Below are 22,959 nucleotides of genomic sequence, written 5' to 3' on the forward strand. Positions count from 1 at the left end.
AGAATGGGAGAAACTCCCCAAATACAGGTGTGCCAAGCTTGTAGCATCATACCCAGGAAGACACAAGGCTGTAATTGCTGCCAAAGGTGCTTCAACAAAGTACTGAGTAAAGGGTCTGAATACTTATGTAAATGTGATATTTCAATTGTTTATTTTTAATACATTTGCAAACATTTCTTGAAGCCTGTTATTGGTTTGCGAATGCGCTGTATCTGGATGTGGTCATACGTACCCGTCTTTCTCGATGACGTCCCCTCTGTGGCGCAGTGTCAACACGTAGAGTACGGACATGGAGATGACGCTGAAGGCCATGACGATGACTAGAGCCAGAATGGTTCCCTGCATGAACCTGTGGCTGATGCAGCCCTGCTCTGGAGTTGGACTCTGCAATGACATCCACACCCAGGTTAGACATTTAGAGCTGGTTTTGTGTGAGTGAGAGAGTGAGAGAGAGAGAGAGAGAGAGAGTTGTGCTGGTGTAAGGAAACATCTACCTTGCTCCCAGGTTTGACTGTCTTCTTCTTCAGGGGACCACTTCCTGTCCTGCTGAACTGGCTTCCTGATTGGCTGGAGACAGAGACAGGAAGAAAACATTTAATCATCCACCAAATACATTCAGTATGTTAAATCATTTAAAATACTGGACCAGCGCTTGATTACCAATGGAATAGTACCAATAGTTCTAACTGCAACTCCAAACGAAATCAAGTGCTCCTCTTACAAAGTATTTGACATATAATGTGCGCCTCACCTGATGGTGCCTCCGCTGACAGTACTCTTCATGCTGTCCAGACGACGGAGTTTGGCCAGCTTCCTGCTCCAGCGCTCTAACTCATCTATACGAGTCTCCAGGTTGTCAGTCAGTTTACACAGCTCCTTTACTGCACCAACATTCTCCATGAAGATACGGTCCTAGGAAAGACAGAGAGGGAGGGAGGGGGAGGGAGGGGGGGAGGGGAGGGGAGGGGGAGGGAGGGGGGTAGAGAGAGGGAGGCGGGAGAGAGATGGAGAAAGAGGGGGAGAGAGATGGAGAGAGAGAGCGAGGGAAGGGAGAGAGGGATGGTAGGGAGAGAGAGAGGTAGGGGGAGGGAGGGAGGGAGGGAGGGGGAGGGTGGGTGGGGTGGGGTGGGAGGAAGGGACGGATGGGATAGGGAGAGAGGGGGGAGGGAGGGAGGAGGGAGGAGAGAGGGAAGAGTGAGGAGAGAGGGATGGAGGAGAGAGGAGAGAGGGAGGGAGGAGAGAGGAGAGAGGGAGGAGAGAGGGAGGGAGGGAGGGAGGGAGGGAGGGAGGGAGGGAGGGAGGGAGGGAAGGAGAGGGAGGGAAGGAGAGGGAGGGAGGGAGGGAGACACAGAAGTCAATGTCTGTTGCAAAACTTTTTCAGAGTTCTCGGGTTCTTCAGAAATCTCAGTTGGAGTATTTCCAGTTTCTAAGGAGGTAGAAACAGCATTCCTGGTTGCTGTGTGTGTGTGTCTCACCTTGTTGACCACCAGTAGTTTAGGGATGGTCTTCCTGGTTGCTGTGTGTGTTACCTTGTTGACCACCAGTAGTTTAGGGATGGTCTTCCTGGTTGCTGTGTGTGTTACCTTGTTGACCACCAGTAGTTTAGGGATGGTCTTCCTGGTTGCTGTGTGTGTGTGTCTCACCTTGTTGACCACCAGTAGTTTAGGGATGGTCTTCCTGGTTGCTGTGTGTGTGTGTGTTACCTTGTTGACCACCAGTAGTTTAGGGATGGTCTTCCTGGTTGCTGTGTGTGTGTGTGTTACCTTGTTAACCACCAGTAGTTTTGGGATGGTCTCTCCATTGGAACAGATCACGTCTCCTCCCTCCTTCACGGCTTCAGGCAGGATCTGCTGCACATCCTGAGCTATCACTCCTAGATAAAACAACCCAGTACTTTAAGCTCCTATCACTCCTAGATAATACAACACAGTACTGTAAGATCCTATCACTCCTAGATAAAACAACCCAGTACTGTAAGATCCTATCACTCCTAGATAAAACAACCCAGTACTGTAAGCTCCTATCACTCCTAGATAAAACAACACAGTACTGTAAGATCCTATCACTCCTAGATAAAACAACCCAGTACTGTAAGCTCCTATCACTCCTAGATAAAACAACACAGTACTGTAAGCTCCTATCACTCCTAGATAAAACAACCCAGTACTGTAAGCTCCTATCACTCCTAGATAAAACAACACAGTACTGTAAGCTCCTGGAGACATTGTAGAATGGGATACAACAGAGGTCAGTAACAGCAGCATGTATACAGATAAAGACAGACAATATGGTGAAGCAGCATGTATACAGGTAGGGTGGGAACGATGAGACAGCCTATAGGGAGGAGGTCAGAGATCTGGCCGTGTGGTGCCAGGACAACAACCTCTCCCTCAACGTGACCAAGACAAAGGAGATGATTGTGGACTACAGGAAAAAAAAGAGGACTGAGCACGCCCCCATTCTCATCGACGGGGCTGTAGTGGAACAGGTTGAGAGCTTCAAGTTCCTTGGTGTCCACATCACCAACGAACTATCATGGTCCAAACACACCAAGACAGTCGTGAAGAGGGCACGACAAAGCCTATTCCCCCTCAGGAGACTAAAAAGATTTGGCATGGGTCCTCAGATCCTCAAAAAATTCTACAGCTGCACCATCGAGAGCATCCTGACTGGTTGCATCACCGCCTGGTATGGCAACTGCTTGGCCTCTGACCGCAGGGCACTACAGAGGGTAGTGCGTACGGCCCAGTACATCACTGGGGCAAAGCTCCCTGCCATCCAGGACCTCTATACCAGGCGGTGTCAGAGGAAGGCCCTCAAAATTGTCAAAGACTCCAGCCACCCTAGTCATAGACTGTTCTCTCTGCTACCGCACGGCAAGCGGTACCGGAGTGCCAAGTCTAGGTCCAAAAGACTTCTCAACAGCTTCTACCCCCAAGCCATAAGACTCCTGAACAGCTAATCATGGCTACCCGGACTATTTGCACTGCCCCCCCACCCCATCCTTTTTACGCTGCTGCTACTCTGTTAAGTATTTATGCATAGTCACTTTAACTCTACCCACATGTACATATTACCTCAACTACCTCAACTAGCCGGTGCCCCCGCACATTGACTATGCAACGGTACCCCCCTGTATATATAGCCTCCCTACTGTCACTTTATTTTACTGTATATATAGCCTCCCTACTGTCACTTTATTTTACTTCTGCTCTTTTTTTCTCAACACTTTTTTGTTGTTGTTTTATTCTTACTTTTTTGTTAAAAATAAATGCACTGTTGGTTAAGGGCTGTAAGTAAGCATTTCACTGTAATGTGTGCACCTGTTGTATTCGGCGCATGTGACCAATAAAATTTGATTTGATTTGATTTGATTTGAATACAATAGATTTCTAGTGCTATGGGTTGTATATTGATTGCAATTGGTTGCTATTGGTTGCTATTGGTTGTCTATTGGTTGTCTATAATGTATAACCTAAAACAAGGTGTTGTATATGTTACCAGTCTCTGGGCTGGTGTCTATGCCCATGCTGGAAGCAAACTCTGGCTTGTACTGATAATGAACCAGCCTCATCTGACTGATCCGCTTCAGGTTGTCTGTAGTGTCCACCTGAAAACACACACACACACACACACACACACACACACACACACACACACACACACACACACACACACACACACACACACACACACACACACACACACACACACACACACACACACACACACACACACACACACACAGAGGATGACAATGTATGGATGTTACTATGGAGCTACATACAGAACATACAGAACTTATAGAACATACAGAACATATAGAACATACAGAACATATAGAACATATAGAACATACAGAACATATAGAACATACAGAACATATAGAACATACAGAACATACAGAACATACAGAACTTATAGAACATACAGAACATATAGAACATACAGAACATACAGAGCTTATAGAACATACAGAACATATAGAACATACAGAACATATAGAACATACAGAACATACAGAACATACAGAACATACAGAACACATAGAACACATAGAACATACAGAACATACAGAACACATAGAACACATAGAACATATAGAATATACAGAACTTACAGAACATATAGAACATATAGAACATACAGAACATATAGAACATATAGAACATATAGAACATACAGAACATATAGAACATACAGAACATACAGAACATATAGAACATATAGAACATACAGAACATATAGAACATACAGAACATACAGAACATATAGAACATATAGAACATACAGAACATATAGAACATACAGAACTTATAGAACATACAGAACATACAGAACATATAGAACATACAGAACATACAGAACATATAGAACATATAGAACATACAGAACATATAGAACATACAGAACATACAGAACATATAGAACATATAGAACATACAGAACATACAGAACATATAGAACATATAGAACATACAGAACATATAGAACATATAGAACATACAGAACATACAGAACATATAGAACATACAGAACATACAGAACATATAGAACATATAGAACATACAGAACATACAGAACTTATAGAACATATAGAACATACAGAACATATAGAACATACAGAACACATAGAACACATAGAACATACAGAACATACAGAACATATAGAACATATAGAACATACAGAACATACAGAACATATAGAACATATAGAACATACAGAACTTATAGAACATATAGAACATACAGAACATATAGAACATACAGAACATATAGAACATACAGAACTTATAGAACATACAGAACGTATAGAACATACAGAACGTATAGAACATATAGAACATACAGAACGTATAGAACATATAGAACATACAGAACATATAGAACATACAGAACATATAGAACATACAGAACATATAGAACATACAGAACATACAGAACTTATAGCTACAGTTAGATGGCTGTATGGTTTCAGGACAATGAACAGAAAACAGGATATAACATGTTGTGAATTATTGTAATATTGCATAGTACAAATAAAAAACAATTATCTCAGGGAATATTTTGATGAAGATCGAGCATGCATTTTCATAACTACACAAACACATGCAGACAGACAGAACACCCCCCCCCCCTCACCTCGTGGACGTTCTCTTTAGCCCGTATGTCCGAAGGGTGCACCAGTGACCCCATGACCTTCAGGTTGCCGTGGATGACCATGGCCTCGTCTGGCCGGTCGGTGTTGATGCCGACCCGGCCGTGGTGGTAGACTGAGTCAGCCAGCTGGCCGCGCTGCCACAGCACCTCACTGTCACTCTCAAACTGACCTGGGTTAGACGCCTGAAACCCAGAGAGGGAGGGACAGACAAAACAGAGATATTTAGACTGAGAAAATATGATTAGAGTTACGTATGTAATCAGTCCTGGACTCCTCTTCCGTTTGCAGTGCTAGTTCTACACTGAGTAGCTTCCTAAACATGTTTAGATGATCTGCAGGGAATTCGTAAGAGCCTCAACACAGATCTAAAGAAAACATGATTTATTATTATATTTACAGAACAAAGAATCTAGACCATAACAGATGCAGAAAGATGGGTATCAGAGTTGGGCTCAATTCCATTTCAATTCAGTAAGGAAACCAAAAGTTCCAATTTTGGAATCATGAGCACAACCCGACTTCAATTTGTAAGTCGCTCTGGATAAGAGCGTCTGCTAAATGATGTAAATGTAAATGTGAATGTCAGTTTATTTCCTGCTAGGTAAATACTGAGATAGATCAGAGGAGGACGGACAGACAGACAGACACGGTCAGACTGACAGAGGTTACCCTGACGATGATCCTCTCCGACACCTGCGCGGCCACCGTGAAGCTCTGACTGTGGGCTTGGACCTGCAGCGCCACCACCAACATGAAGTACCTACGAAGCAAAACAATTCAAAACGATTCACACATTTGTGTCTTTGTATTTCCATTAAATTTATTTGATAACGGAAAGTAAACACCTTTTAAATGGTGGGGTGTGTTAGTATATTACCTCTGGTCAGGGTGGGGTGTGTTAGTATATTACCTCTGGTCAGGGTGTGTTAGTATATTACCTCTGGTCAGGGTGTGTTAGTATATTACCTCTGGTCAGGGTGGGGTGTGTTAGTATATTACCTCTGGTCAGGGTGTGTTAGTATATTACCTCTGGTCAGGGTGGGGTGTGTTAGTATATTACCTCTGGTCAGGGTGGGGTGTGTTAGTATATTACCTCTGGTCAGGGTGTGTTAGTATATTACCTCTGGTCAGGTTGGGGTGTGTTAGTATATTACCTCTGGTCGGGGTGGGGTGCGTTAGTATATTACCTCTGGTCAGGGTGTGTTAGTATATTACCTCTGGTCAGGGTGCGTTAGTATATTACCTCTGGTCAGGGTGGGGTATGTTAGTATATTACCTCTGGTCAGGGTGTGTTAGTATATTACCTCTGGTCAGGGTGTGTTAGTATATTACCTCTGGTCAGGGTGCGTTAGTATATTACCTCTGGTCAGGGTGGGGTATGTTAGTATATTACCTCTGGTCAGGGTGTGTTAGTATATTACCTCTGGTCAGGGTGTGTTAGTATATTACCTCTGGTCAGGGTGGGGTGTGTTAGTATATTACCTCTGGTCGGGGTGGGGTGCGTTAGTATATTACCTCTGGTCAGGGTGTGTTAGTATATTACCTCTGGTCAGGGTGGGGTGTGTTAGTATATTACCTCTGGTCAGGGTGGGGTGTGTTAGTATATTACCTCTGGTCAGGGTGGGGTGTGTTAGTATATTACCTCTGGTCAGGGTGGGGTGTGTTAGTATATTACCTCTGGTCAGGGTGGGGTGTGTTAGTATATTACCTCTGGTCAGGGTGGGGTGTGTTAGTATATTACCTCTGGTCAGGGTGGGGTGTGTTAGTATATTACCTCTGGTCGGGGTGGGGTGCGTTAGTATATTACCTCTGGTCAGGGTGCGTTAGTATATTACCTCTGGTCAGGGTGGGGTGTGTTAGTATATTACCTCTGGTCAGGGTGGGGTGTGTTAGTATATTACCTCTGGTCAGGGTGGGGTGTGTTAGTATATTACCTCTGGTCAGGGTGGGGTGTGTTAGTATATTACCTCTGGTCAGGGTGGGGTGTGTTAGTATATTACCTCTGGTCAGGGTGCGTTAGTATATTACCTCTGGTCAGGGTGGGGTATGTTAGTATATTACCTCTGGTCAGGGTGTGTTAGTATATTACCTCTGGTCAGGGTGTGTTAGTATATTACCTCTGGTCAGGGTGGGGTGTGTTAGTATATTACCTCTGGTCAGGGTGGGGTGTGTTAGTATATTACCTCTGGTCAGGGTGGGGTGTGTTAGTATATTACCTCTGTTCAGGGTGGGGTGTGTTAGTATATTACCTCTGGTCAGGGTGTGTTAGTATATTACCTCTGGTCAGGGTGTGTTAGTATATTACCTCTGGTCAGGGTGGGGTGTGTTAGTATATTACCTCTGGTCAGGGTGGGGTGTGTTAGTATATTTCCTCTGGTCAGGGTGTGTTAGTATATTACCTCTGGTCAGGGTGGGGTGTGTTAGTATATTACCTCTGGTCAGGGTGGGGTGTGTTAGTATATTACCTCTGGTCAGGGTGGGGTGTGTTAGTATATTACCTCTGGTCAGGGTGGGGTGTGTTAGTATATTACCTCTGGTCAGGGTGGGGTGTGTTAGTATATTACCTCTGGTCAGGGTGGGGTGTGTTAGTATATTACCTCTGGTCAGGGTGTGTTAGTATATTACCTCTGGTCAGGGTGGGGTGTGTTAGTAAATTACCTCTGGTCAGGGTGTGTTAGTATATTACCTCTGGTCAGGGTGGGGTGTGTTAGTATATTACCTCTGGTCAGGGTGGGGTGTGTTAGTATATTACCTCTGGTCAGGGTGGGGTGTGTTAGTATATTACCTCTGGTCAGGGTGTGTTAGTATATTACCTCTGGTCAGGGTGTGTTAGTATATTACCTCTGGTCAGGGTGGGGTGTGTTAGTATATTACCTCTGGTCAGGGTGGGGTGTGTTAGTATATTACCTCTGGTCAGGGTGTGTTAGTATATTACCTCTGGTCAGGGTGTGTTAGTATATTACCTCTGGTCAGGGTGGGGTGTGTTAGTATATTACCTCTGGTCAGGGTGTGTTAGTATATTACCTCTGGTCAGGGTGGGGTGTGTTAGTATATTACCTCTGGTCAGGGTGTGTTAGTATATTACCTCTGGTCAGGGTGGGGTGTGTTAGTATATTACCTCTGGTCAGGGTGGGGTGTGTTAGTATATTACCTCTGGTCAGGGTTGGGTGTGTTAGTATAATACCTCTGGTCAGGGTGGGGTGTGTTAGTATATTACCTCTGGTCAGGGTGGGGTGTGTTAGTATATTACCTCTGGTCAGGGTGGGGTGTGTTAGTATATTACCTCTGGTCAGGGTGTGTTAGTATATTACCTCTGGTCAGGGTGTGTTAGTATATTACCTCTGGTCAGGGTGGGGTGTGTTAGTATATTACCTCTGGTCAGGGTGGGGTGTGTTAGTATATTACCTCTGGTCAGGGTGGGGTGTGTTAGTATATTACCTCTGGTCAGGGTGGGGTGTGTTAGTATATTACCTCTGGTCGGGGTGGGGTGTGTTAGTATATTACCTCTGGTCAGGGTGTGTTAGTATATTACCTCTGGTCAGGTTGTGTTAGTATATTACCTCTGGTCAGGGTGGGGTGTGTTAGTATATTACCTCTGGTCAGGGTGTGTTAGTATATTACCTCTGGTCAGGGTGGGGTGTGTTAGTATATTACCTCTGGTCAGGGTGTGTTAGTATATTACCTCTGGTCAGGGTGGGGTGTGTTAGTATATTACCTCTGGTCAGGGTGGGGTGTGTTAGTATATTACCTCTGGTCAGGGTGGGGTGTGTTAGTATATTACCTCTGGTCAGGGTGGGGTGTGTTAGTATATTACCTCTGGTCAGGGTGGGGTGTGTTAGTATATTACCTCTGGTCAGGGTGGGGTGTGTTAGTATATTACCTCTGGTCAGGGTGGGGTGTGTTAGTATATTACCTCTGGTCAGGGTGGGGTGTGTTAGTATATTACCTCTGGTCAGGGTGGGGTGTGTTAGTATATTACCTCTGGTCGGGGTGGGGTGCGTTAGTATATTACCTCTGGTCAGGGTGTGTTAGTATATTACCTCTGGTCAGGGTGGGGTGTGTTAGTATATTACCTCTGGTCAGGGTGGGGTGTGTTAGTATATTACCTCTGGTCAGGGTGGGGTGTGTTAGTATATTACCTCTGGTCAGGGTGTGTTAGTATATTACCTCTGGTCAGGGTGGGGTGTGTTAGTATATTACCTCTGGTCAGGGTGTGTTAGTATATTACCTCTGGTCAGGGTGGGGTGTGTTAGTATATTACCTCTGGTCAGGGTGTGTTAGTATATTACCTCTGGTCAGGGTGGGGTGTGTTAGTATATTACCTCTGGTCAGGGTGGGGTGCGTTAGTATATTACCTCTGGTCAGGGTGGGGTGTGTTAGTATATTACCTCTGGTCAGGGTGGGGTGTGTTAGTATATTACCTCTGGTCAGGGTGGGGTGTGTTAGTATATTACCTCTGGTCAGGGTGTGTTAGTATATTACCTCTGGTCAGGGTGGGGTGTGTTAGTATATTACCTCTGGTCAGGGTGGGGTGTGTTAGTATATTACCTCTGGTCAGGGTGTGTTAGTATATTACCTCTGGTCAGGGTGTGTTAGTATATTACCTCTGGTCAGGGTGGGGTGTGTTAGTATATTACCTCTGGTCAGGGTGTGTTAGTATATTACCTCTGGTCAGGGTGTGTTAGTATATTACCTCTGGTCAGGGTGGGGTGTGTTAGTATATTACCTCTGGTCAGGGTGGGGTGTGTTAGTATATTACCTCTGGTCAGGGTGGGGTGTGTTAGTATATTACCTCTGGTCGGGGTGGGGTGTGTTAGTATATTACCTCTGGTCAGGTTGTGTTAGTATATTACCTCTGGTCAGGGTGGGGTGTGTTAGTATATTACCTCTGGTCAGGGTGGGGTGTGTTAGTATATTACCTCTGGTCAGGGTGGGGTGTGTTAGTATATTACCTCTGGTCAGGGTGTGTTAGTATATTACCTCTGGTCGGGGTGGGGTGTGTTAGTATATTACCTCTGGTCAGGGTGGGGTGTGTTAGTATTACATTTACATTTACATTTACGTCATTTAGCAGACGCTCTTATCCAGAGCGACTTACAGTTAGTGAATACATATTTTTTTATACTGGCCCCTCGTGGGAATCGAACCCACAACCCTGGCGTTGCAAACGCCATGCTCTATCAACTAAGCTACATCCCTGCCGGCCATTCCCTCCCCTACCCTGGACGACGCTGGGCCAATTGTGCGCCGCCCATGAGTCTCCCGGTCGCGGCCGGCTGCGACAGAGCCTGGATTCGAACCAGGATCTAGTGGCACAGTTAGCACTGCGATGCAGTGCCTTAGACCACTGCGCCACTCAGGACACCTAGTATATTACCTCTGGTCAGGGTGTGTTAGTATATTACCTCTGGTCAGGGTGGGGTGTGTTAGTATATTACCTCTGGTCAGGGTGTGTTAGTATATTACCTCTGGTCAGGGTGTGTTAGTATATTACCTCTGGTCAGGGTGTGTTAGTATATTACCTCTGGTCAGGGTGGGGTGTGTTAGTATATTACCTCTGGTCAGGGTGTGTTAGTATATTACCTCTGGTCAGGGTGGGGTGTGTTAGTATATTACCTCTGGTCAGGGTGGGGTGTGTTAGTATATTACCTCTGGTCAGGGTGGGGTGTGTTAGTATATTACCTCTGGTCAGGGTGGGGTGTGTTAGTATATTACCTCTGGTCGGGGTGGGGTGTGTTAGTATATTACCTCTGGTCAGGGTGTGTTAGTATATTACCTCTGGTCAGGGTGGGGTGTGTTAGTATATTACCTCTGGTCAGGGTGTGTTAGTATATTACCTCTGGTCAGGGTGGGGTGTGTTAGTATATTACCTCTGGTCAGGGTGGGGTGTGTTAGTATATTACCTCTGGTCAGGGTGGGGTGTGTTAGTATATTACCTCTGGTCAGGGTGGGGTGTGTTAGTATATTACCTCTGGTCAGGGTGGGGTGTGTTAGTATATTACCTCTGGTCAGGGTGTGTTAGTATATTACCTCTGGTCAGGGTGGGGTGTGTTAGTATATTACCTCTGGTCAGGGTGTGTTAGTATATTACCTCTGGTCAGGGTGGGGTGTGTTAGTATATTACCTCTGGTCAGGGTGGGGTGTGTTAGTATATTACCTCTGGTCAGGGTGGGGTGTGTTAGTATATTACCTCTGGTCAGGGTGGGGTGTGTTAGTATATTACCTCTGGTCAGGGTGGGGTGTGTTAGTATATTACCTCTGGTCAGGGTGGGGTGTGTTAGTATATTACCTCTGGTCAGGGTGGGGTGTGTTAGTATATTACCTCTGGTCAGGGTGTGTTAGTATTTTACCTCTGGTCAGGGTGGGGTGCGTTAGTATATTACCTCTGGTCAGGGTGGGGTGTGTTAGTATATTACCTCTGGTCAGGGTGGGGTGTGTTAGTATATTACCTCTGGTCAGGGTGTGTTAGTATATTACCTCTGGTCAGGGTGTGTTAGTATATTACCTCTGGTCAGGGTGTGTTAGTATATTACCTCTGGTCAGGGTGGGGTGTGTTAGTATATTACCTCTGGTCAGGGTGGGGTGTGTTAGTATATTACCTCTGGTCAGGGTGGGGTGTGTTAGTATATTACCTCTGGTCAGGGTGGGGTGTGTTAGTATATTACCTCTGGTCAGGGTGGGGTGTGTTAGTATATTACCTCTGGTCAGGGTGGGGTGTGTTAGTATATTACCTCTGGTCAGGGTGGGGTGTGTTAGTATATTACCTCTGGTCAGGGTGGGGTGCGTTAGTATATTACCTCTGGTCAGGGTGGGGTGTGTTAGTATATTACCTCTGGTCAGGGTGGGGTGCGTTAGTATATTACCTCTGGTCAGTGTGTGAGTATATTACCTCTGGTCAGGGTGGGGTGTGTTAGTATATTACCTCTGGTCAGGGTTGGGTGCGTTAGTATATTACCTCTGGTCAGGGTGGGGTGTGTTAGTATATTACCTCTGGTCAGGGTGTGTTAGTATATTACCTCTGGTCGGGGTGGGGTGTGTTAGTATATTACCTCTGGTCAGGGTTGGGTGTGTTAGTATATTACCTCTGGTCAGGGTGGGGTGTGTTAGTATATTACCTCTGGTCAGGGTGGGGTGTGTTAGTATATTACCTCTGGTCAGGGTGGGGTGTGTTAGTATATTACCTCTGGTCAGGGTGGGGTGTGTTAGTATATTACCTCTGGTCAGGGTGGGGTGTGTTAGTATATTACCTCTGGTCAGGGTTGGGTGCGTTAGTATATTACCTCTGGTCAGGGTGGGGTGCGTTAGTATATTACCTCTGGTCAGGGTTGGGTTTGCCTTTCTTCCTCATGTTATTGGCTGTGGTCTCACTGAAGTGTAGTCGTCCCACTGTTACCTTGGTAACCTGCTCCGGGGGTATTGTCACCCTGAAAACACGTTAAACATTACAAATGACACGTTAAACATTACCTTTTCGACTTTTTCAAAATGGTGTCTTTGCCTTCCCCTCTCATATACAGTATTTTCCTCCCTCCGTGGCCTGTTTACGTTTGAGTAATTTAGCAGACGGTCTCATTCAGAGGGATCACAATCATTCTCTAGCTAATAGCCAAATCAGTGCTAGGAGACAGAGACTCACAGTACTGGTTTGAATGGTCTCTTGCTGCGGTCTGACTGGGACTGCTCCACGTTGATGGACTGGTTCATGGCTTCCAGCTGGAAGGCAACACAGGAGACGATTCAGTCAGTTGATGAAAGAAAGTAGTATTAAATTAAATCAAACCCTGGCCCCTTCCTCATGTAGACCTGAAGGGATTGGATAGGTGGCCAAACCTCCCCCTTGCTAATCAGAAGGCAAGTTGAACCAATTATCATTTTGTTTAAAACCTATCCAATGATCTTCCATCTACAGGAGGGACGTCAGCTAGGAGGTAAAGGCTAGGGGATGATCAGGGATTCACAAAGTGGATCACCTCTCCTCCCTCACCTTAACCCCATTGAGTTTGAGATAGAAGCAGTCGATAGGCTGGAGGCCCTCGCTGGTCTTGATGTACTTGGGATCTCCCAGCATGCCGCAGTACACGGTGACCTGGAAGTGATTTTTCTTCTGACACACGAAGGCGTCGTCCGCCAGGGAGAAGTTAAAGCCTTTATCAGCGTCAACGCGATAGGTGGGCATCGGGCTAGAGAGGGAGGGAGAAATGGATGGAGAGAAGGATAGATGGATGGACAGAGAGTTCAGTCTATAAGGGTTGGTCAATAATTTCATAGAAGTTCATCATTCGGTTCATATACTCTATGTTCTCTGTCATTGTACTTGCACTCATTGAGCTAAATATGGAGGGTTGGATGAAAAGAGAGGTTTGTGTAAAAGGGATTGGTTCACATCTGCCTGGCTACCCAAACGCTAGGCCACGCCCACGGACGTTCGATTCTTCTCCTCAATGAGTCTGGATCTGAGTACCTCCCTGACGATTTCTAGAACACAAACAAATTCTAACCGTTCTGATTGGTCCCACAAACTGATGGGTTGGGCAAGAGCCAGAACACACGTGGGTAAAGTGGTGTTTTGAAAATGTGTCATTGGCTTTGATACTCTGATTGGTTAGAGGCAAGGTTCACAAAGGTTCATCATTTATCAAGGACATCAGCCACCCGAGCCACGGCCTGTTCAACCCCACTATCATCTAGAAGGAGGAGACAGTACAGGTGCATCAAAGCTAGGATCAAGAGACTGAAAAACAGCTTCTATCTCCAGGCCATTAGACTGTTAAACAGCTTACCCTGCCCTCTGTCCAGTACCCTGCCCTCTGCCCAGTACCCTGCCCTCTGCCCAGTACCCTGCCCTGTGCCCAGTACCCTGCCCTGTGCCCACTACCCTGCCCTCTGTCCACTACCCTGCCCTCTGCCCAGTACCCTGCCCTGTGCCCAGTACCCTGCCCTCTGCCCAGTACCCTGCCCTCTGCCCAGTACCCTGCCCTGTGCCCACTACCCTGCCCTCTGCCCACTACACTGCCCTCTGCCTAGTACCCTACCCTCTGCCCAGTACCCTGCCCTCTGCCCCCTACCCTGCCCTCTGCCCAGTACCCTGCCCTCTGTCCAGTACCCTGCCCTCTGTCCAGTACCCTGCCCTCTGTCCAGTACCCTGCCCTCTGCCCAGTACCCTGCCCTCTGCCCAGTACCCTGCCCTCTGCCCAGTACCCTGCCCTCTGTCCAGTACCCTGCCCTCTGTCCAGTACCCTGCCCTCTGCCCAGTACCCTGCCCTCTGCCCAGTACCCTGCCCTCTGCCCACTACCCTGCCCTCCGCCCAGTACCCTGCCCTCTGCCCAGTACCCTGCCCTCTGCCCAGTACCCTGCCCTCTGCCCAGTACCCTGCCCTCTGCCCAGTACCCTGCCCTCTGCCCAGTACCCTGCCCTCTGTCCAGTACCCTACTCTGCCCACTACCCTGCCCTCTGTCCAGTACCCTGCCCTCTGTCCAGTACCCTGCCCTCTGCCCAGTACCCTGCCCTCTGCCCAGTACCCTGCCCTCTGTCCAGTACCCTACTCTGCCCACTACCCTGCCCTCTGTCCAGTACCCTGCCCTCTGCCCAGTACCCTGCCCTCTGCCCAGTACCCTGCCCTCTGCCCAGTACCCTGCCCTCTGCCCAGTACCCTGCCCTCTGTCCAGTACCCTACTCTGCCCACTACCCTGCCCTCTGTCCAGTACACTGCCCTCTGTCCAGTACCCTGCCCTCTGCCCAGTACCCTGCCCTCTGCCCAGTACCCTGCCCTCTGTCCAGTACCCTACTCTGCCCACTACCCTGCCCTCTGTCCAGTACCCTGCCCTCTGCCCAGTACCCTGCCCTCTGTCCAGTACCCTGCCCTCTGCCCCCTACCCTGCCCTCTGTCCAGTACCCTGCCCTCTGTCCAGTACCCTGCCCTCTTCCCAGTACCCTGCCCTCTGTCCAGTACCCTGCCCTCTGTCCAGTACCCTGCCCTCTGCCCCCTACCCTGCCCTCTGTCCAGTACCCTGCCCTCTGTCCAGTACCCTGCCCTCTGCCCAGTACCCTGCCCTCTGCCCAGTACCCTGCCCTCTGCCCCCTACCCTGCCCTCTGCCCAGTACCCTGCCCTCTGTCCACTACCCTGCCCTCTGTCCAGTACCCTGCCCTCTGTCCAGTACCCTGCCCTCTGTCCAGTACCCTGCCCTCTGCCCAGTACCCTGCCCTCTACCCTGCCCTCTGTCCAGTACCCTGCCCTCTGTCCAGTACCCTGCCCTCTGCCCAGTACCCTGCCCTCTGCCCAGTACCCTGCCCTCTGTCCAGTACCCTACTCTGCCCACTACCCTGCCCTCTGTCCAGTACCCTGCCCTCTGCCCAGTACCCTGCCCTCTGTCCAGTACCCTGCCCTCTGCCCCCTACCCTGCCCTCTGTCCAGTACCCTGCCCTCTGTCCAGTACCCTGCCCTCTGCCCAGTACCCTGCCCTCTGCCCAGTACCCTGCCCTCTACCCTGCCCTCTGTCCAGTACCCTGCCCTCTGTCCAGTACCCTGCCCTCTGCCCAGTACCCTGCCCTCTACCCTGCCCTCTGTCCAGTACCCTGCCCTCTGTCCAGTACCCTACTCTGCCCACTATCCTGCCCTCTGCCCAGTACCCTGCCCTCTGCCCAGTACCCTGCCCTCTGCCCAGTACCCTGCCCTCTGTCCAGTACCCTGCCCTCTGCCCACTACCCTGCCCTCTGCCCCCTACCCTGCCCTCTGCCCCCTACCCTGCCCTCTGTCCAGTACCCTGCCCTCTGCCCCCTACCCTGCCCTCTGTCCAGTACCCTGCCCTCTGCCCACTACCCTACTCTGCCCCTCAGTCACTGTTACTAGTGGGCTACCACTGGGTTCTCTACCCTGCACCTTAGGGACTGCTGCCCTATGTACATAGAGTCATTGAACACTGGTCACTTTAATAATGTCTACATACTGTTTATATATCTCCTGCTGTACTAAATGTTAGATACTTGTATTATTTGTTATTATTGTGTCCTTGTTGACATTTACTGCATTGATTGACAGGAACATAAGCATTTTGCTGCACCCGCCATAACACTTGCTAAACTGTGTACACAACCAATAAAATGTGATTTGATTTGAATAGGTTCATCACTAGATTCATCAATAGGTTCATCAATAGGTTCATCAATAGGTTCATCACTAGATTCATCAATAGGTTCATCAATAGGTTCATCAATAGGTTCATCAATAGGTTCATCAATAGGTTAATCAATAGATTCATCAATAGGTTCATCACTAGATTCATCAATAGGTTCATCAATAGGTTCATCAATAGGTTCATCACTAGATTCATCAATAGGTTCATCAATAGATTCATCAATAGGTTCATCACTAGCTTCATCAATAGGTTCATCAATAGGTTCATCAATAGGTTCATCACTAGGTTCATCACTAGGTTCATCACTAGGTTCATCAATAGGTTCATCAATAGATTCATCAATAGGCTCATCAATAGGTTCATCAATAGGTTCATCAATAGGTTCATCAATAGGTTCATCACTAGATTCATCACTAGGTTCATCAATAGGTTCATCAATAGGTTCATCAATAGGTTCATCACTAGGTTCATCAATAGGTTCATCAATAGGTTCATCAATAGGTTCATCAATAGGTTCATCAATATGTTCATCAATAGGTTCATCAATAGGTTCATCACTAGATTCATCAATAGGTTCATCACTAGATTCATCAATAGGTTCATCACTGGATTCATCAATAGGTTCATCAATAGGTTCATCAATAGGTTCATCACTAGGTTCATCAATAGGTTCATCAATAGGTTCATCAATAGGTTCATCAATAGGTTCATCAATAGGTTTGAAATCTTGCTTCTCTTTTTTATTGTTCTCACTAAAAGGCTTTACTCAGTCATCCAATGATATGTCCACACATGTCCACACAAATCCCAAATAAACAACATTATCAAAAGTGTTAACAGGCTAATTTTTGTCTGTGTCCTTCCAATACAGGAGAATATACACTGAATAAAAATATAAACGCAACATGCAACAATTTCAAAGACTTTACTGAGTTATATAATAAATTCATTAGGCCCTAATCTATGGATTCCACGACTGGGAATACAGATATGCATCTATTGGTGTCACGACTTCCGCCGAGGCTGCCTCCCCTCCTTGTTCGGGCAGGTTTCGGCGTTCGTCGTCACCGGCTTACTAGCTACTGCCGATCCCATTCTCATCACTCCACTTGTCATGTCTTGTCTTGTCAATCACACACACCTGGTGCTCATTCCCCTAATTAGTATGTGTATAAGTGTTCCCTCTGTTCCCCTTGTCTTTGTGAGTGATTGTTTCATTGTGAGAGCGAGGAGCTCGGTTGAGCTACTCTTCCATTTGTTATTGCCAAGGTGGAATATTTTCCCTCGTGATAGTTTCGTTTTGACGCTGGGTGCGTTTTATTTATGTAAACGGAATAAACTCTGTACTTCAGTGTTTTACCTCCTGCTCCTGACTCCTTCATTCACACCTCATCACAATTGGTCACAGATCCCTTTTTCAAAAATGGTAGGGGCGTGGATCAGAAAACCAGTCAGTATCTGGTGTGACCACCATTTGCCTCATGGAGCGTGACACATCTCCTTCACATAGAGTTGATCAGGCTGTTGATTGTGGCCTGTGGAATGTTGTCCCACTCCTCTTCAATGGCTGTGCGAAGTTGCTGGATATTGGCGGGAACTGGAACATGCTGTCATACACGTTGATCCAGAGCATCCCAAACATGTTTAATGGTTAATACGTCTGTTGAGTATGCAGGCCATGGAAGAACTGGGACATTTTCAGCTTCCAGGAATTGTGTACAGATCCTTGCGACATGGGGCCGTGCATTAACATGCTGAAGCATGAGGTGATGGCGTTGGATGAATGTGCTTTCAAATTGCCATCAATAAAATGCAGTTGTGTTCATTGTCCATATCTTATGCCTGCCCATACCATAACCCCACCGCCACCATGGGGCACTCTGTTCACAACGTTGACATCAGCAAACCGCTCGCCCACACGACGCCATCTGCCCGGTACAGTTGAAACGGGGATTCATCCGTGAAGAGCACACTTCCCCAGCGTGCCAGTGTCCATCGAAGGTGAGCATTTGTCAACTGAAGTCAGTTACGACGCCGAACTGCAGTAGGGTCAAGTCCCTGGTGAGGACGACGAGAACGCAGATGAGCTTCCCTGAGACGGTTTCTGACAGTTTGTGCAGAAATTCCTCAGTTGTGCAAATCCACAGTTTCATCAGCTGTCCGGGTGGCTGGTCTCAGACGATCCTGCAGGTGAAGAAGCCGGATGTCGAGGTCCTGGACTGGCGTGGTTACACATGATCTGAGGTTGTGAGGCCGGTTGGACGTACTTCCAAATTCTCTAAAGCGACGTTGGAGGCGGCTTATGGTAGAGAAATGAACATTAAATTCTCTGGCAACAGCTCTGGTGGACTTTTCTTCCGTCAGCATGCCAATTGCATGCTTCCTCAAAACTTGACACATCTGTGGCATTGTGTTGTGTGACAAAACTGCACATTTTAGAGTGGCCTTTTATTGTCCCCAGCACAAGGTGCACCTGTGTAATGATCACGCTGTTTAATCAGCTTCTTGATATGCGACACCTGTCAGGTAGATGGATTATCTTGGCAAAGGAGAAATTATCACTAACAGGGATGTAAACACATTTGTGCACAACATTTGAGAAATACGCTTTTTGTGCGTATGGAAAATTTCTGGGATGTTTTATTTCAGCTCAAGAAACATGGGACCAACGCTTTACATGTTGCGTTTATATTTTTATTCAGTATAATTCCACTAGTCAACACCATGTTGAAGACCTTACAGACAGACTCCACTATGGTATACGAGTCATGTTGAAGACCTTACAGACTCCACTATGGTATAGGAGTCATGTTGAAGACCTTACAGACAGACCCCACTATGGTATACGAGTCATGTTGAAGACCTTACAGACAGACCCCACTATGGTATACGAGTCATGTTGAAGACCTTACAGACAGACCCCACTATGGTATACGAGTCATGTTGAAGACCTTACAGACAGACCCCACTATGGTATACGAGTCATGTTGAAGACCTTACAGACAGACTCCACTATGGTATACGAGTCATGTTGAAGACCTTACAGACCCCACTATGGTATACGAGTCATGTTGAAGACCTTACAGACAGACTCCACTATGGTATACGAGTCATGTTGAAGACCTTACAGACAGACTCCACTATGGTATACGAGTCATGTTGAAGACCTTACAGACCCCACTATGGTATACGAGTCATGTTGAAGACCTTACAGACAGACCCCACTATGGTATACGAGTCATGTTGAAGACCTTACAGACAGACTCCACTATGGTATACGAGTCATGTTGAAGACCTTACAGACCCCACTATGGTATACGAGTCATGTTGAAGACCTTACAGACAGACTCCACTATGGTATACGAGTCATGTTGAAGACCTTACAGACAGACTCCACTATGGTATATGAGTCATGTTGAATGCGGCAGGTAGCTCAGTGGTTAAGAGCGTTGTGCCAGTAACCGAAAGGTCTCTGGTTCTAATCCCTGAGCCGACTAGGTGAAAAATCTGTTGATGTGCCCTTGAGCAAAGCACTTAACCCTAATTGCTCCTGTAAGTCGCTCTGGATAAGAGCGTCTGCTAAATGATGTAAATGTTGAAGACCTTACAGACCCCACTTACGAGGATAAATAGTATTCCTAATCATGTTATACTCCATATATTTCTTCCAGATTATAATGTGTTAAACGTGAGTGTACCAGCTACGATGACGATAACATAACGGTATGCACTAAACCCAACCCCCACCCCTCCCCACCTCCACCCCTCATCCCTCAATCTCAGACTTCCCAGTTCGGCATAGCAATGTCCACAAGTAGGTGTTTGCACATTTATCCTCCACCAGCTCCTCTCATTTCCATCCCCTCATTTATCCTTCACCCCCCTCCCCTCCTCTTGTCCTCCACCAGCTCCTCTCATTTCCACCCCCCTCCTCCACCCCCCTCCCCTTCCCTCGTTATCCACCCCCCTCCTCCATCCCCTCCCCTTCCCTCGTTATCTACCCCCCTCTCCTCTCCTCCCCTTCATACTCTTTCTTAACCGAAACCTGCTCTTACTCACTCCCCCGCATCACTCACTTCCAAGGAATCTATAAAACCCTCTGTTTCTCTGGATCATTCTGTTCTCTCCTCCCACCCTGCATACCATTACACATCTCTCTCTCTCCCCCCTCTCTCCCCCTCTCTCTCTCTCCCCCCCTCTCTCCCCCCTCTCTCTCTCTCTCTCTCCCCCCCTCTCTCTCTCCCCCCTTCTCTCGCTCCTCTCTCTCTCCCCCCCTCTCTCTCCCCCTTCTCCCCCCCCTCTCTCCCCCCCTCTCTCTCTCCCCCTTCTCTCGCTCCTCTCTCTCTCCCCCCCCTCTCTCCCCCCTTCTCCCCCCCTCTCTCTCTCCCCCCCTCTCTCCCCCCTCTCTCTCTCTCTCCCCCCCCCTCTCTCTCCCCCCTTCTCTCGCTCCTCTCTCTCTCTCGTTCTCTCTCTCTGCTTTATAAATTCTATCCTTGTCACTATCTTATTTCTCATGAAAACAAAACAAACAGATAACATATTAATTTACATATGGTAGCCTATGAATTAATCAAGGAGCAAAAGGGTTTAAGTCAAGTTAACTGTGCAGAGAGACACTTACAGCTCTTTGCAGTTGATGTCATACAGCGGAGTCCACTTGTTCTGCTGGTGCGGCTGCCATTTTATACACTGGTAGTTAGGGTCCAGGTACGAGTTATCAGCATCCACCATCAAACCTGGGCCAGAAACAATGTCTACTGGGTTTGGGGGAAACACAAGATCACATTTTAATCTGCACATTGTTATGTATTTTATTCACATAAAAGCATGAGCTGACGTGTAACCCAAAATGTTTGTAGGTGCTGACTAACAGAGAGTAAACTACAGTGAGGGAAAAAAGTATTTGATCCCCTGCTGATTTTGTACGTTTGCCCACTGACAAAGAAAATGATCAGTCTATAATTTTAATGGTAGGTTTATTTGAACAGTGAGAGACAGAATAACAACAAAAAAATCCAGAAAAACGCATTTCAAAAAAATTGATTTGCATTTTAATGAGGGAAATAAGTATTTGACCCCCTCTCAATCAGAAAGATTTCTGGCTCCCAGGTGTCTTTTATACAGGTAACGAGCTGAGATTAGGAGCACACTCTTAAAGGGAGTGCTCCTAATCTCAGCTTGTTACCTGTATAAAAGACACCTGTCCACAGAAGCAATCAATCAATCAGATTCCAAACTCTCCACCATGGCCAAGACCAAAGAGCTCTCCAAGGATGTCAACTACAAGAAACGTCTGACCTCTGTGATTGCCAACAAGGGTTTTGCCACCAAGTACTAAGTCATGTTTTGTTAAGGGGTCAAATACTTATTTCCCTCATTAAAATGCAAATCGTTTTTCTGGATTTTGTTGTTGTTATTCTGTCTCTCACTGTTCAAATAAACCTACCATAAAAAGTATAGACTGATCATGTCTCTGTCAGTGGGCAAACGTACAAAATCAGCAGGGGATCAAATACTTTTACCCCCTCACTATATATAAAAAGAAAGAAAGTCACACACTCTATATACTATAATGGGTTAACATAACCAACATTGGTTATAATGGCTGTGTTGGTTATGATGGCTATGTTGGTTATGATGGCTATTTACATTTTACATTTTAGCAGACGCTCTTATCCAGAGCGACTTACAGTTAAGTGAGTGCATACATTTTCATACTGGCCCCCCGTGGGAAACGAACCCACAACCCTGGCGTTGCAAACGCCATGCTCTATCAACTGAGCTACATCCCTGCCGGCCGTTCCCTCCCCTACCCTGGAGACAGTTATTTTATGACAGCTGTTAGACTATATATATATATATATTTTTTTTTAAATGTCATTTAGCAGACGCTCTTATCCAGAGCGACTTACAGGAGCAATTAGGGTTAAGTGCCTTGCTCAAGGGCACATCGACAGATTTTTCACCTGGTCAGCTCGGGGATTAGACGCTCTTAACCACTAAGCTACCTGCCGGCTATGTTGGTTATGATGGCTATGTTGGTTATGATGGTTATGTTGGTTATGATGGTTATGTTAGTTATGATGGTTATGTTGGTTATGATGGCTATGTTGGTTATGATGGCTATGTTGGTTATGATGGTTATGTTGGTTATGATGGCTATGTTGGTTATGATGGCTATGTTGGTTATGATGGCTATGTTGGTTATGATGGCTATGTTGGTTATGATGGCTATGTTGTTTATGATGGTTATGATGGCTATGTTGCTTATGATGGCTATGTTGGTTATGATGGCTATGTTGGTTATGATGGCTATGTTGGTTATGATGGCTATGTTAGTTATAATGGCTATGTTAGTTATGATGGCTATGTTGGTTATGATGGCTATGTTGGTTATGATGGCTATGTTGGTTATGATGGCTATGTTAGTTATGATGGCTATGTCGGTTATGATGGCTATGTTAGTTATGATGGCTATGTTGGTTATGATGGCTATGTTGGTTATGATGGTTATGATGGCTATGTTGGTTATGATGGCTATGTTGGTTATGATGGCTATGTTGGTTATGATGGCTATGTTGGTTATGATGGCTATGTTAGTTATGATGGCTATGTTGGTTATGTTACCCATTAAATTGTTATGAGCATACATAGACTGTGTGAC

General features: G+C 46.7%; 1 protein-coding gene across 1 annotated transcript in view; it reads right to left on the reverse strand.

The window, feature by feature from the left end:
• Positions 1-222: 222 nt before the first annotated feature.
• The window catches only part of LOC311122306 (myelin regulatory factor-like), a gene marked incomplete at both ends in the record, with an annotated part of 25,695 nt that continues 2,958 nt past the window's right edge, over positions 223-22,959 (reverse strand). The window contains 11 exons of the mRNA XM_084196689.1: positions 223-384; positions 495-567; positions 752-912; positions 1,764-1,873; positions 3,502-3,610; positions 5,143-5,343; positions 5,831-5,921; positions 12,475-12,585; positions 12,798-12,874; positions 13,146-13,341; positions 20,917-21,052. Of these exons, the coding sequence (XP_084052815.1) occupies positions 223-384; positions 495-567; positions 752-912; positions 1,764-1,873; positions 3,502-3,610; positions 5,143-5,343; positions 5,831-5,921; positions 12,475-12,585; positions 12,798-12,874; positions 13,146-13,341; positions 20,917-21,052 (1,427 nt within the window). The remainder of the gene's footprint in view (positions 385-494; positions 568-751; positions 913-1,763; positions 1,874-3,501; positions 3,611-5,142; positions 5,344-5,830; positions 5,922-12,474; positions 12,586-12,797; positions 12,875-13,145; positions 13,342-20,916; positions 21,053-22,959) is intronic.

The sequence above is a fragment of the Coregonus lavaretus genome (assembly GCF_964263955.1).
Source record: "Coregonus lavaretus genome assembly, contig: HAP1_SCAFFOLD_7065, whole genome shotgun sequence".
NCBI classification, from domain to species: domain Eukaryota; kingdom Metazoa; phylum Chordata; class Actinopteri; order Salmoniformes; family Salmonidae; genus Coregonus; species Coregonus lavaretus.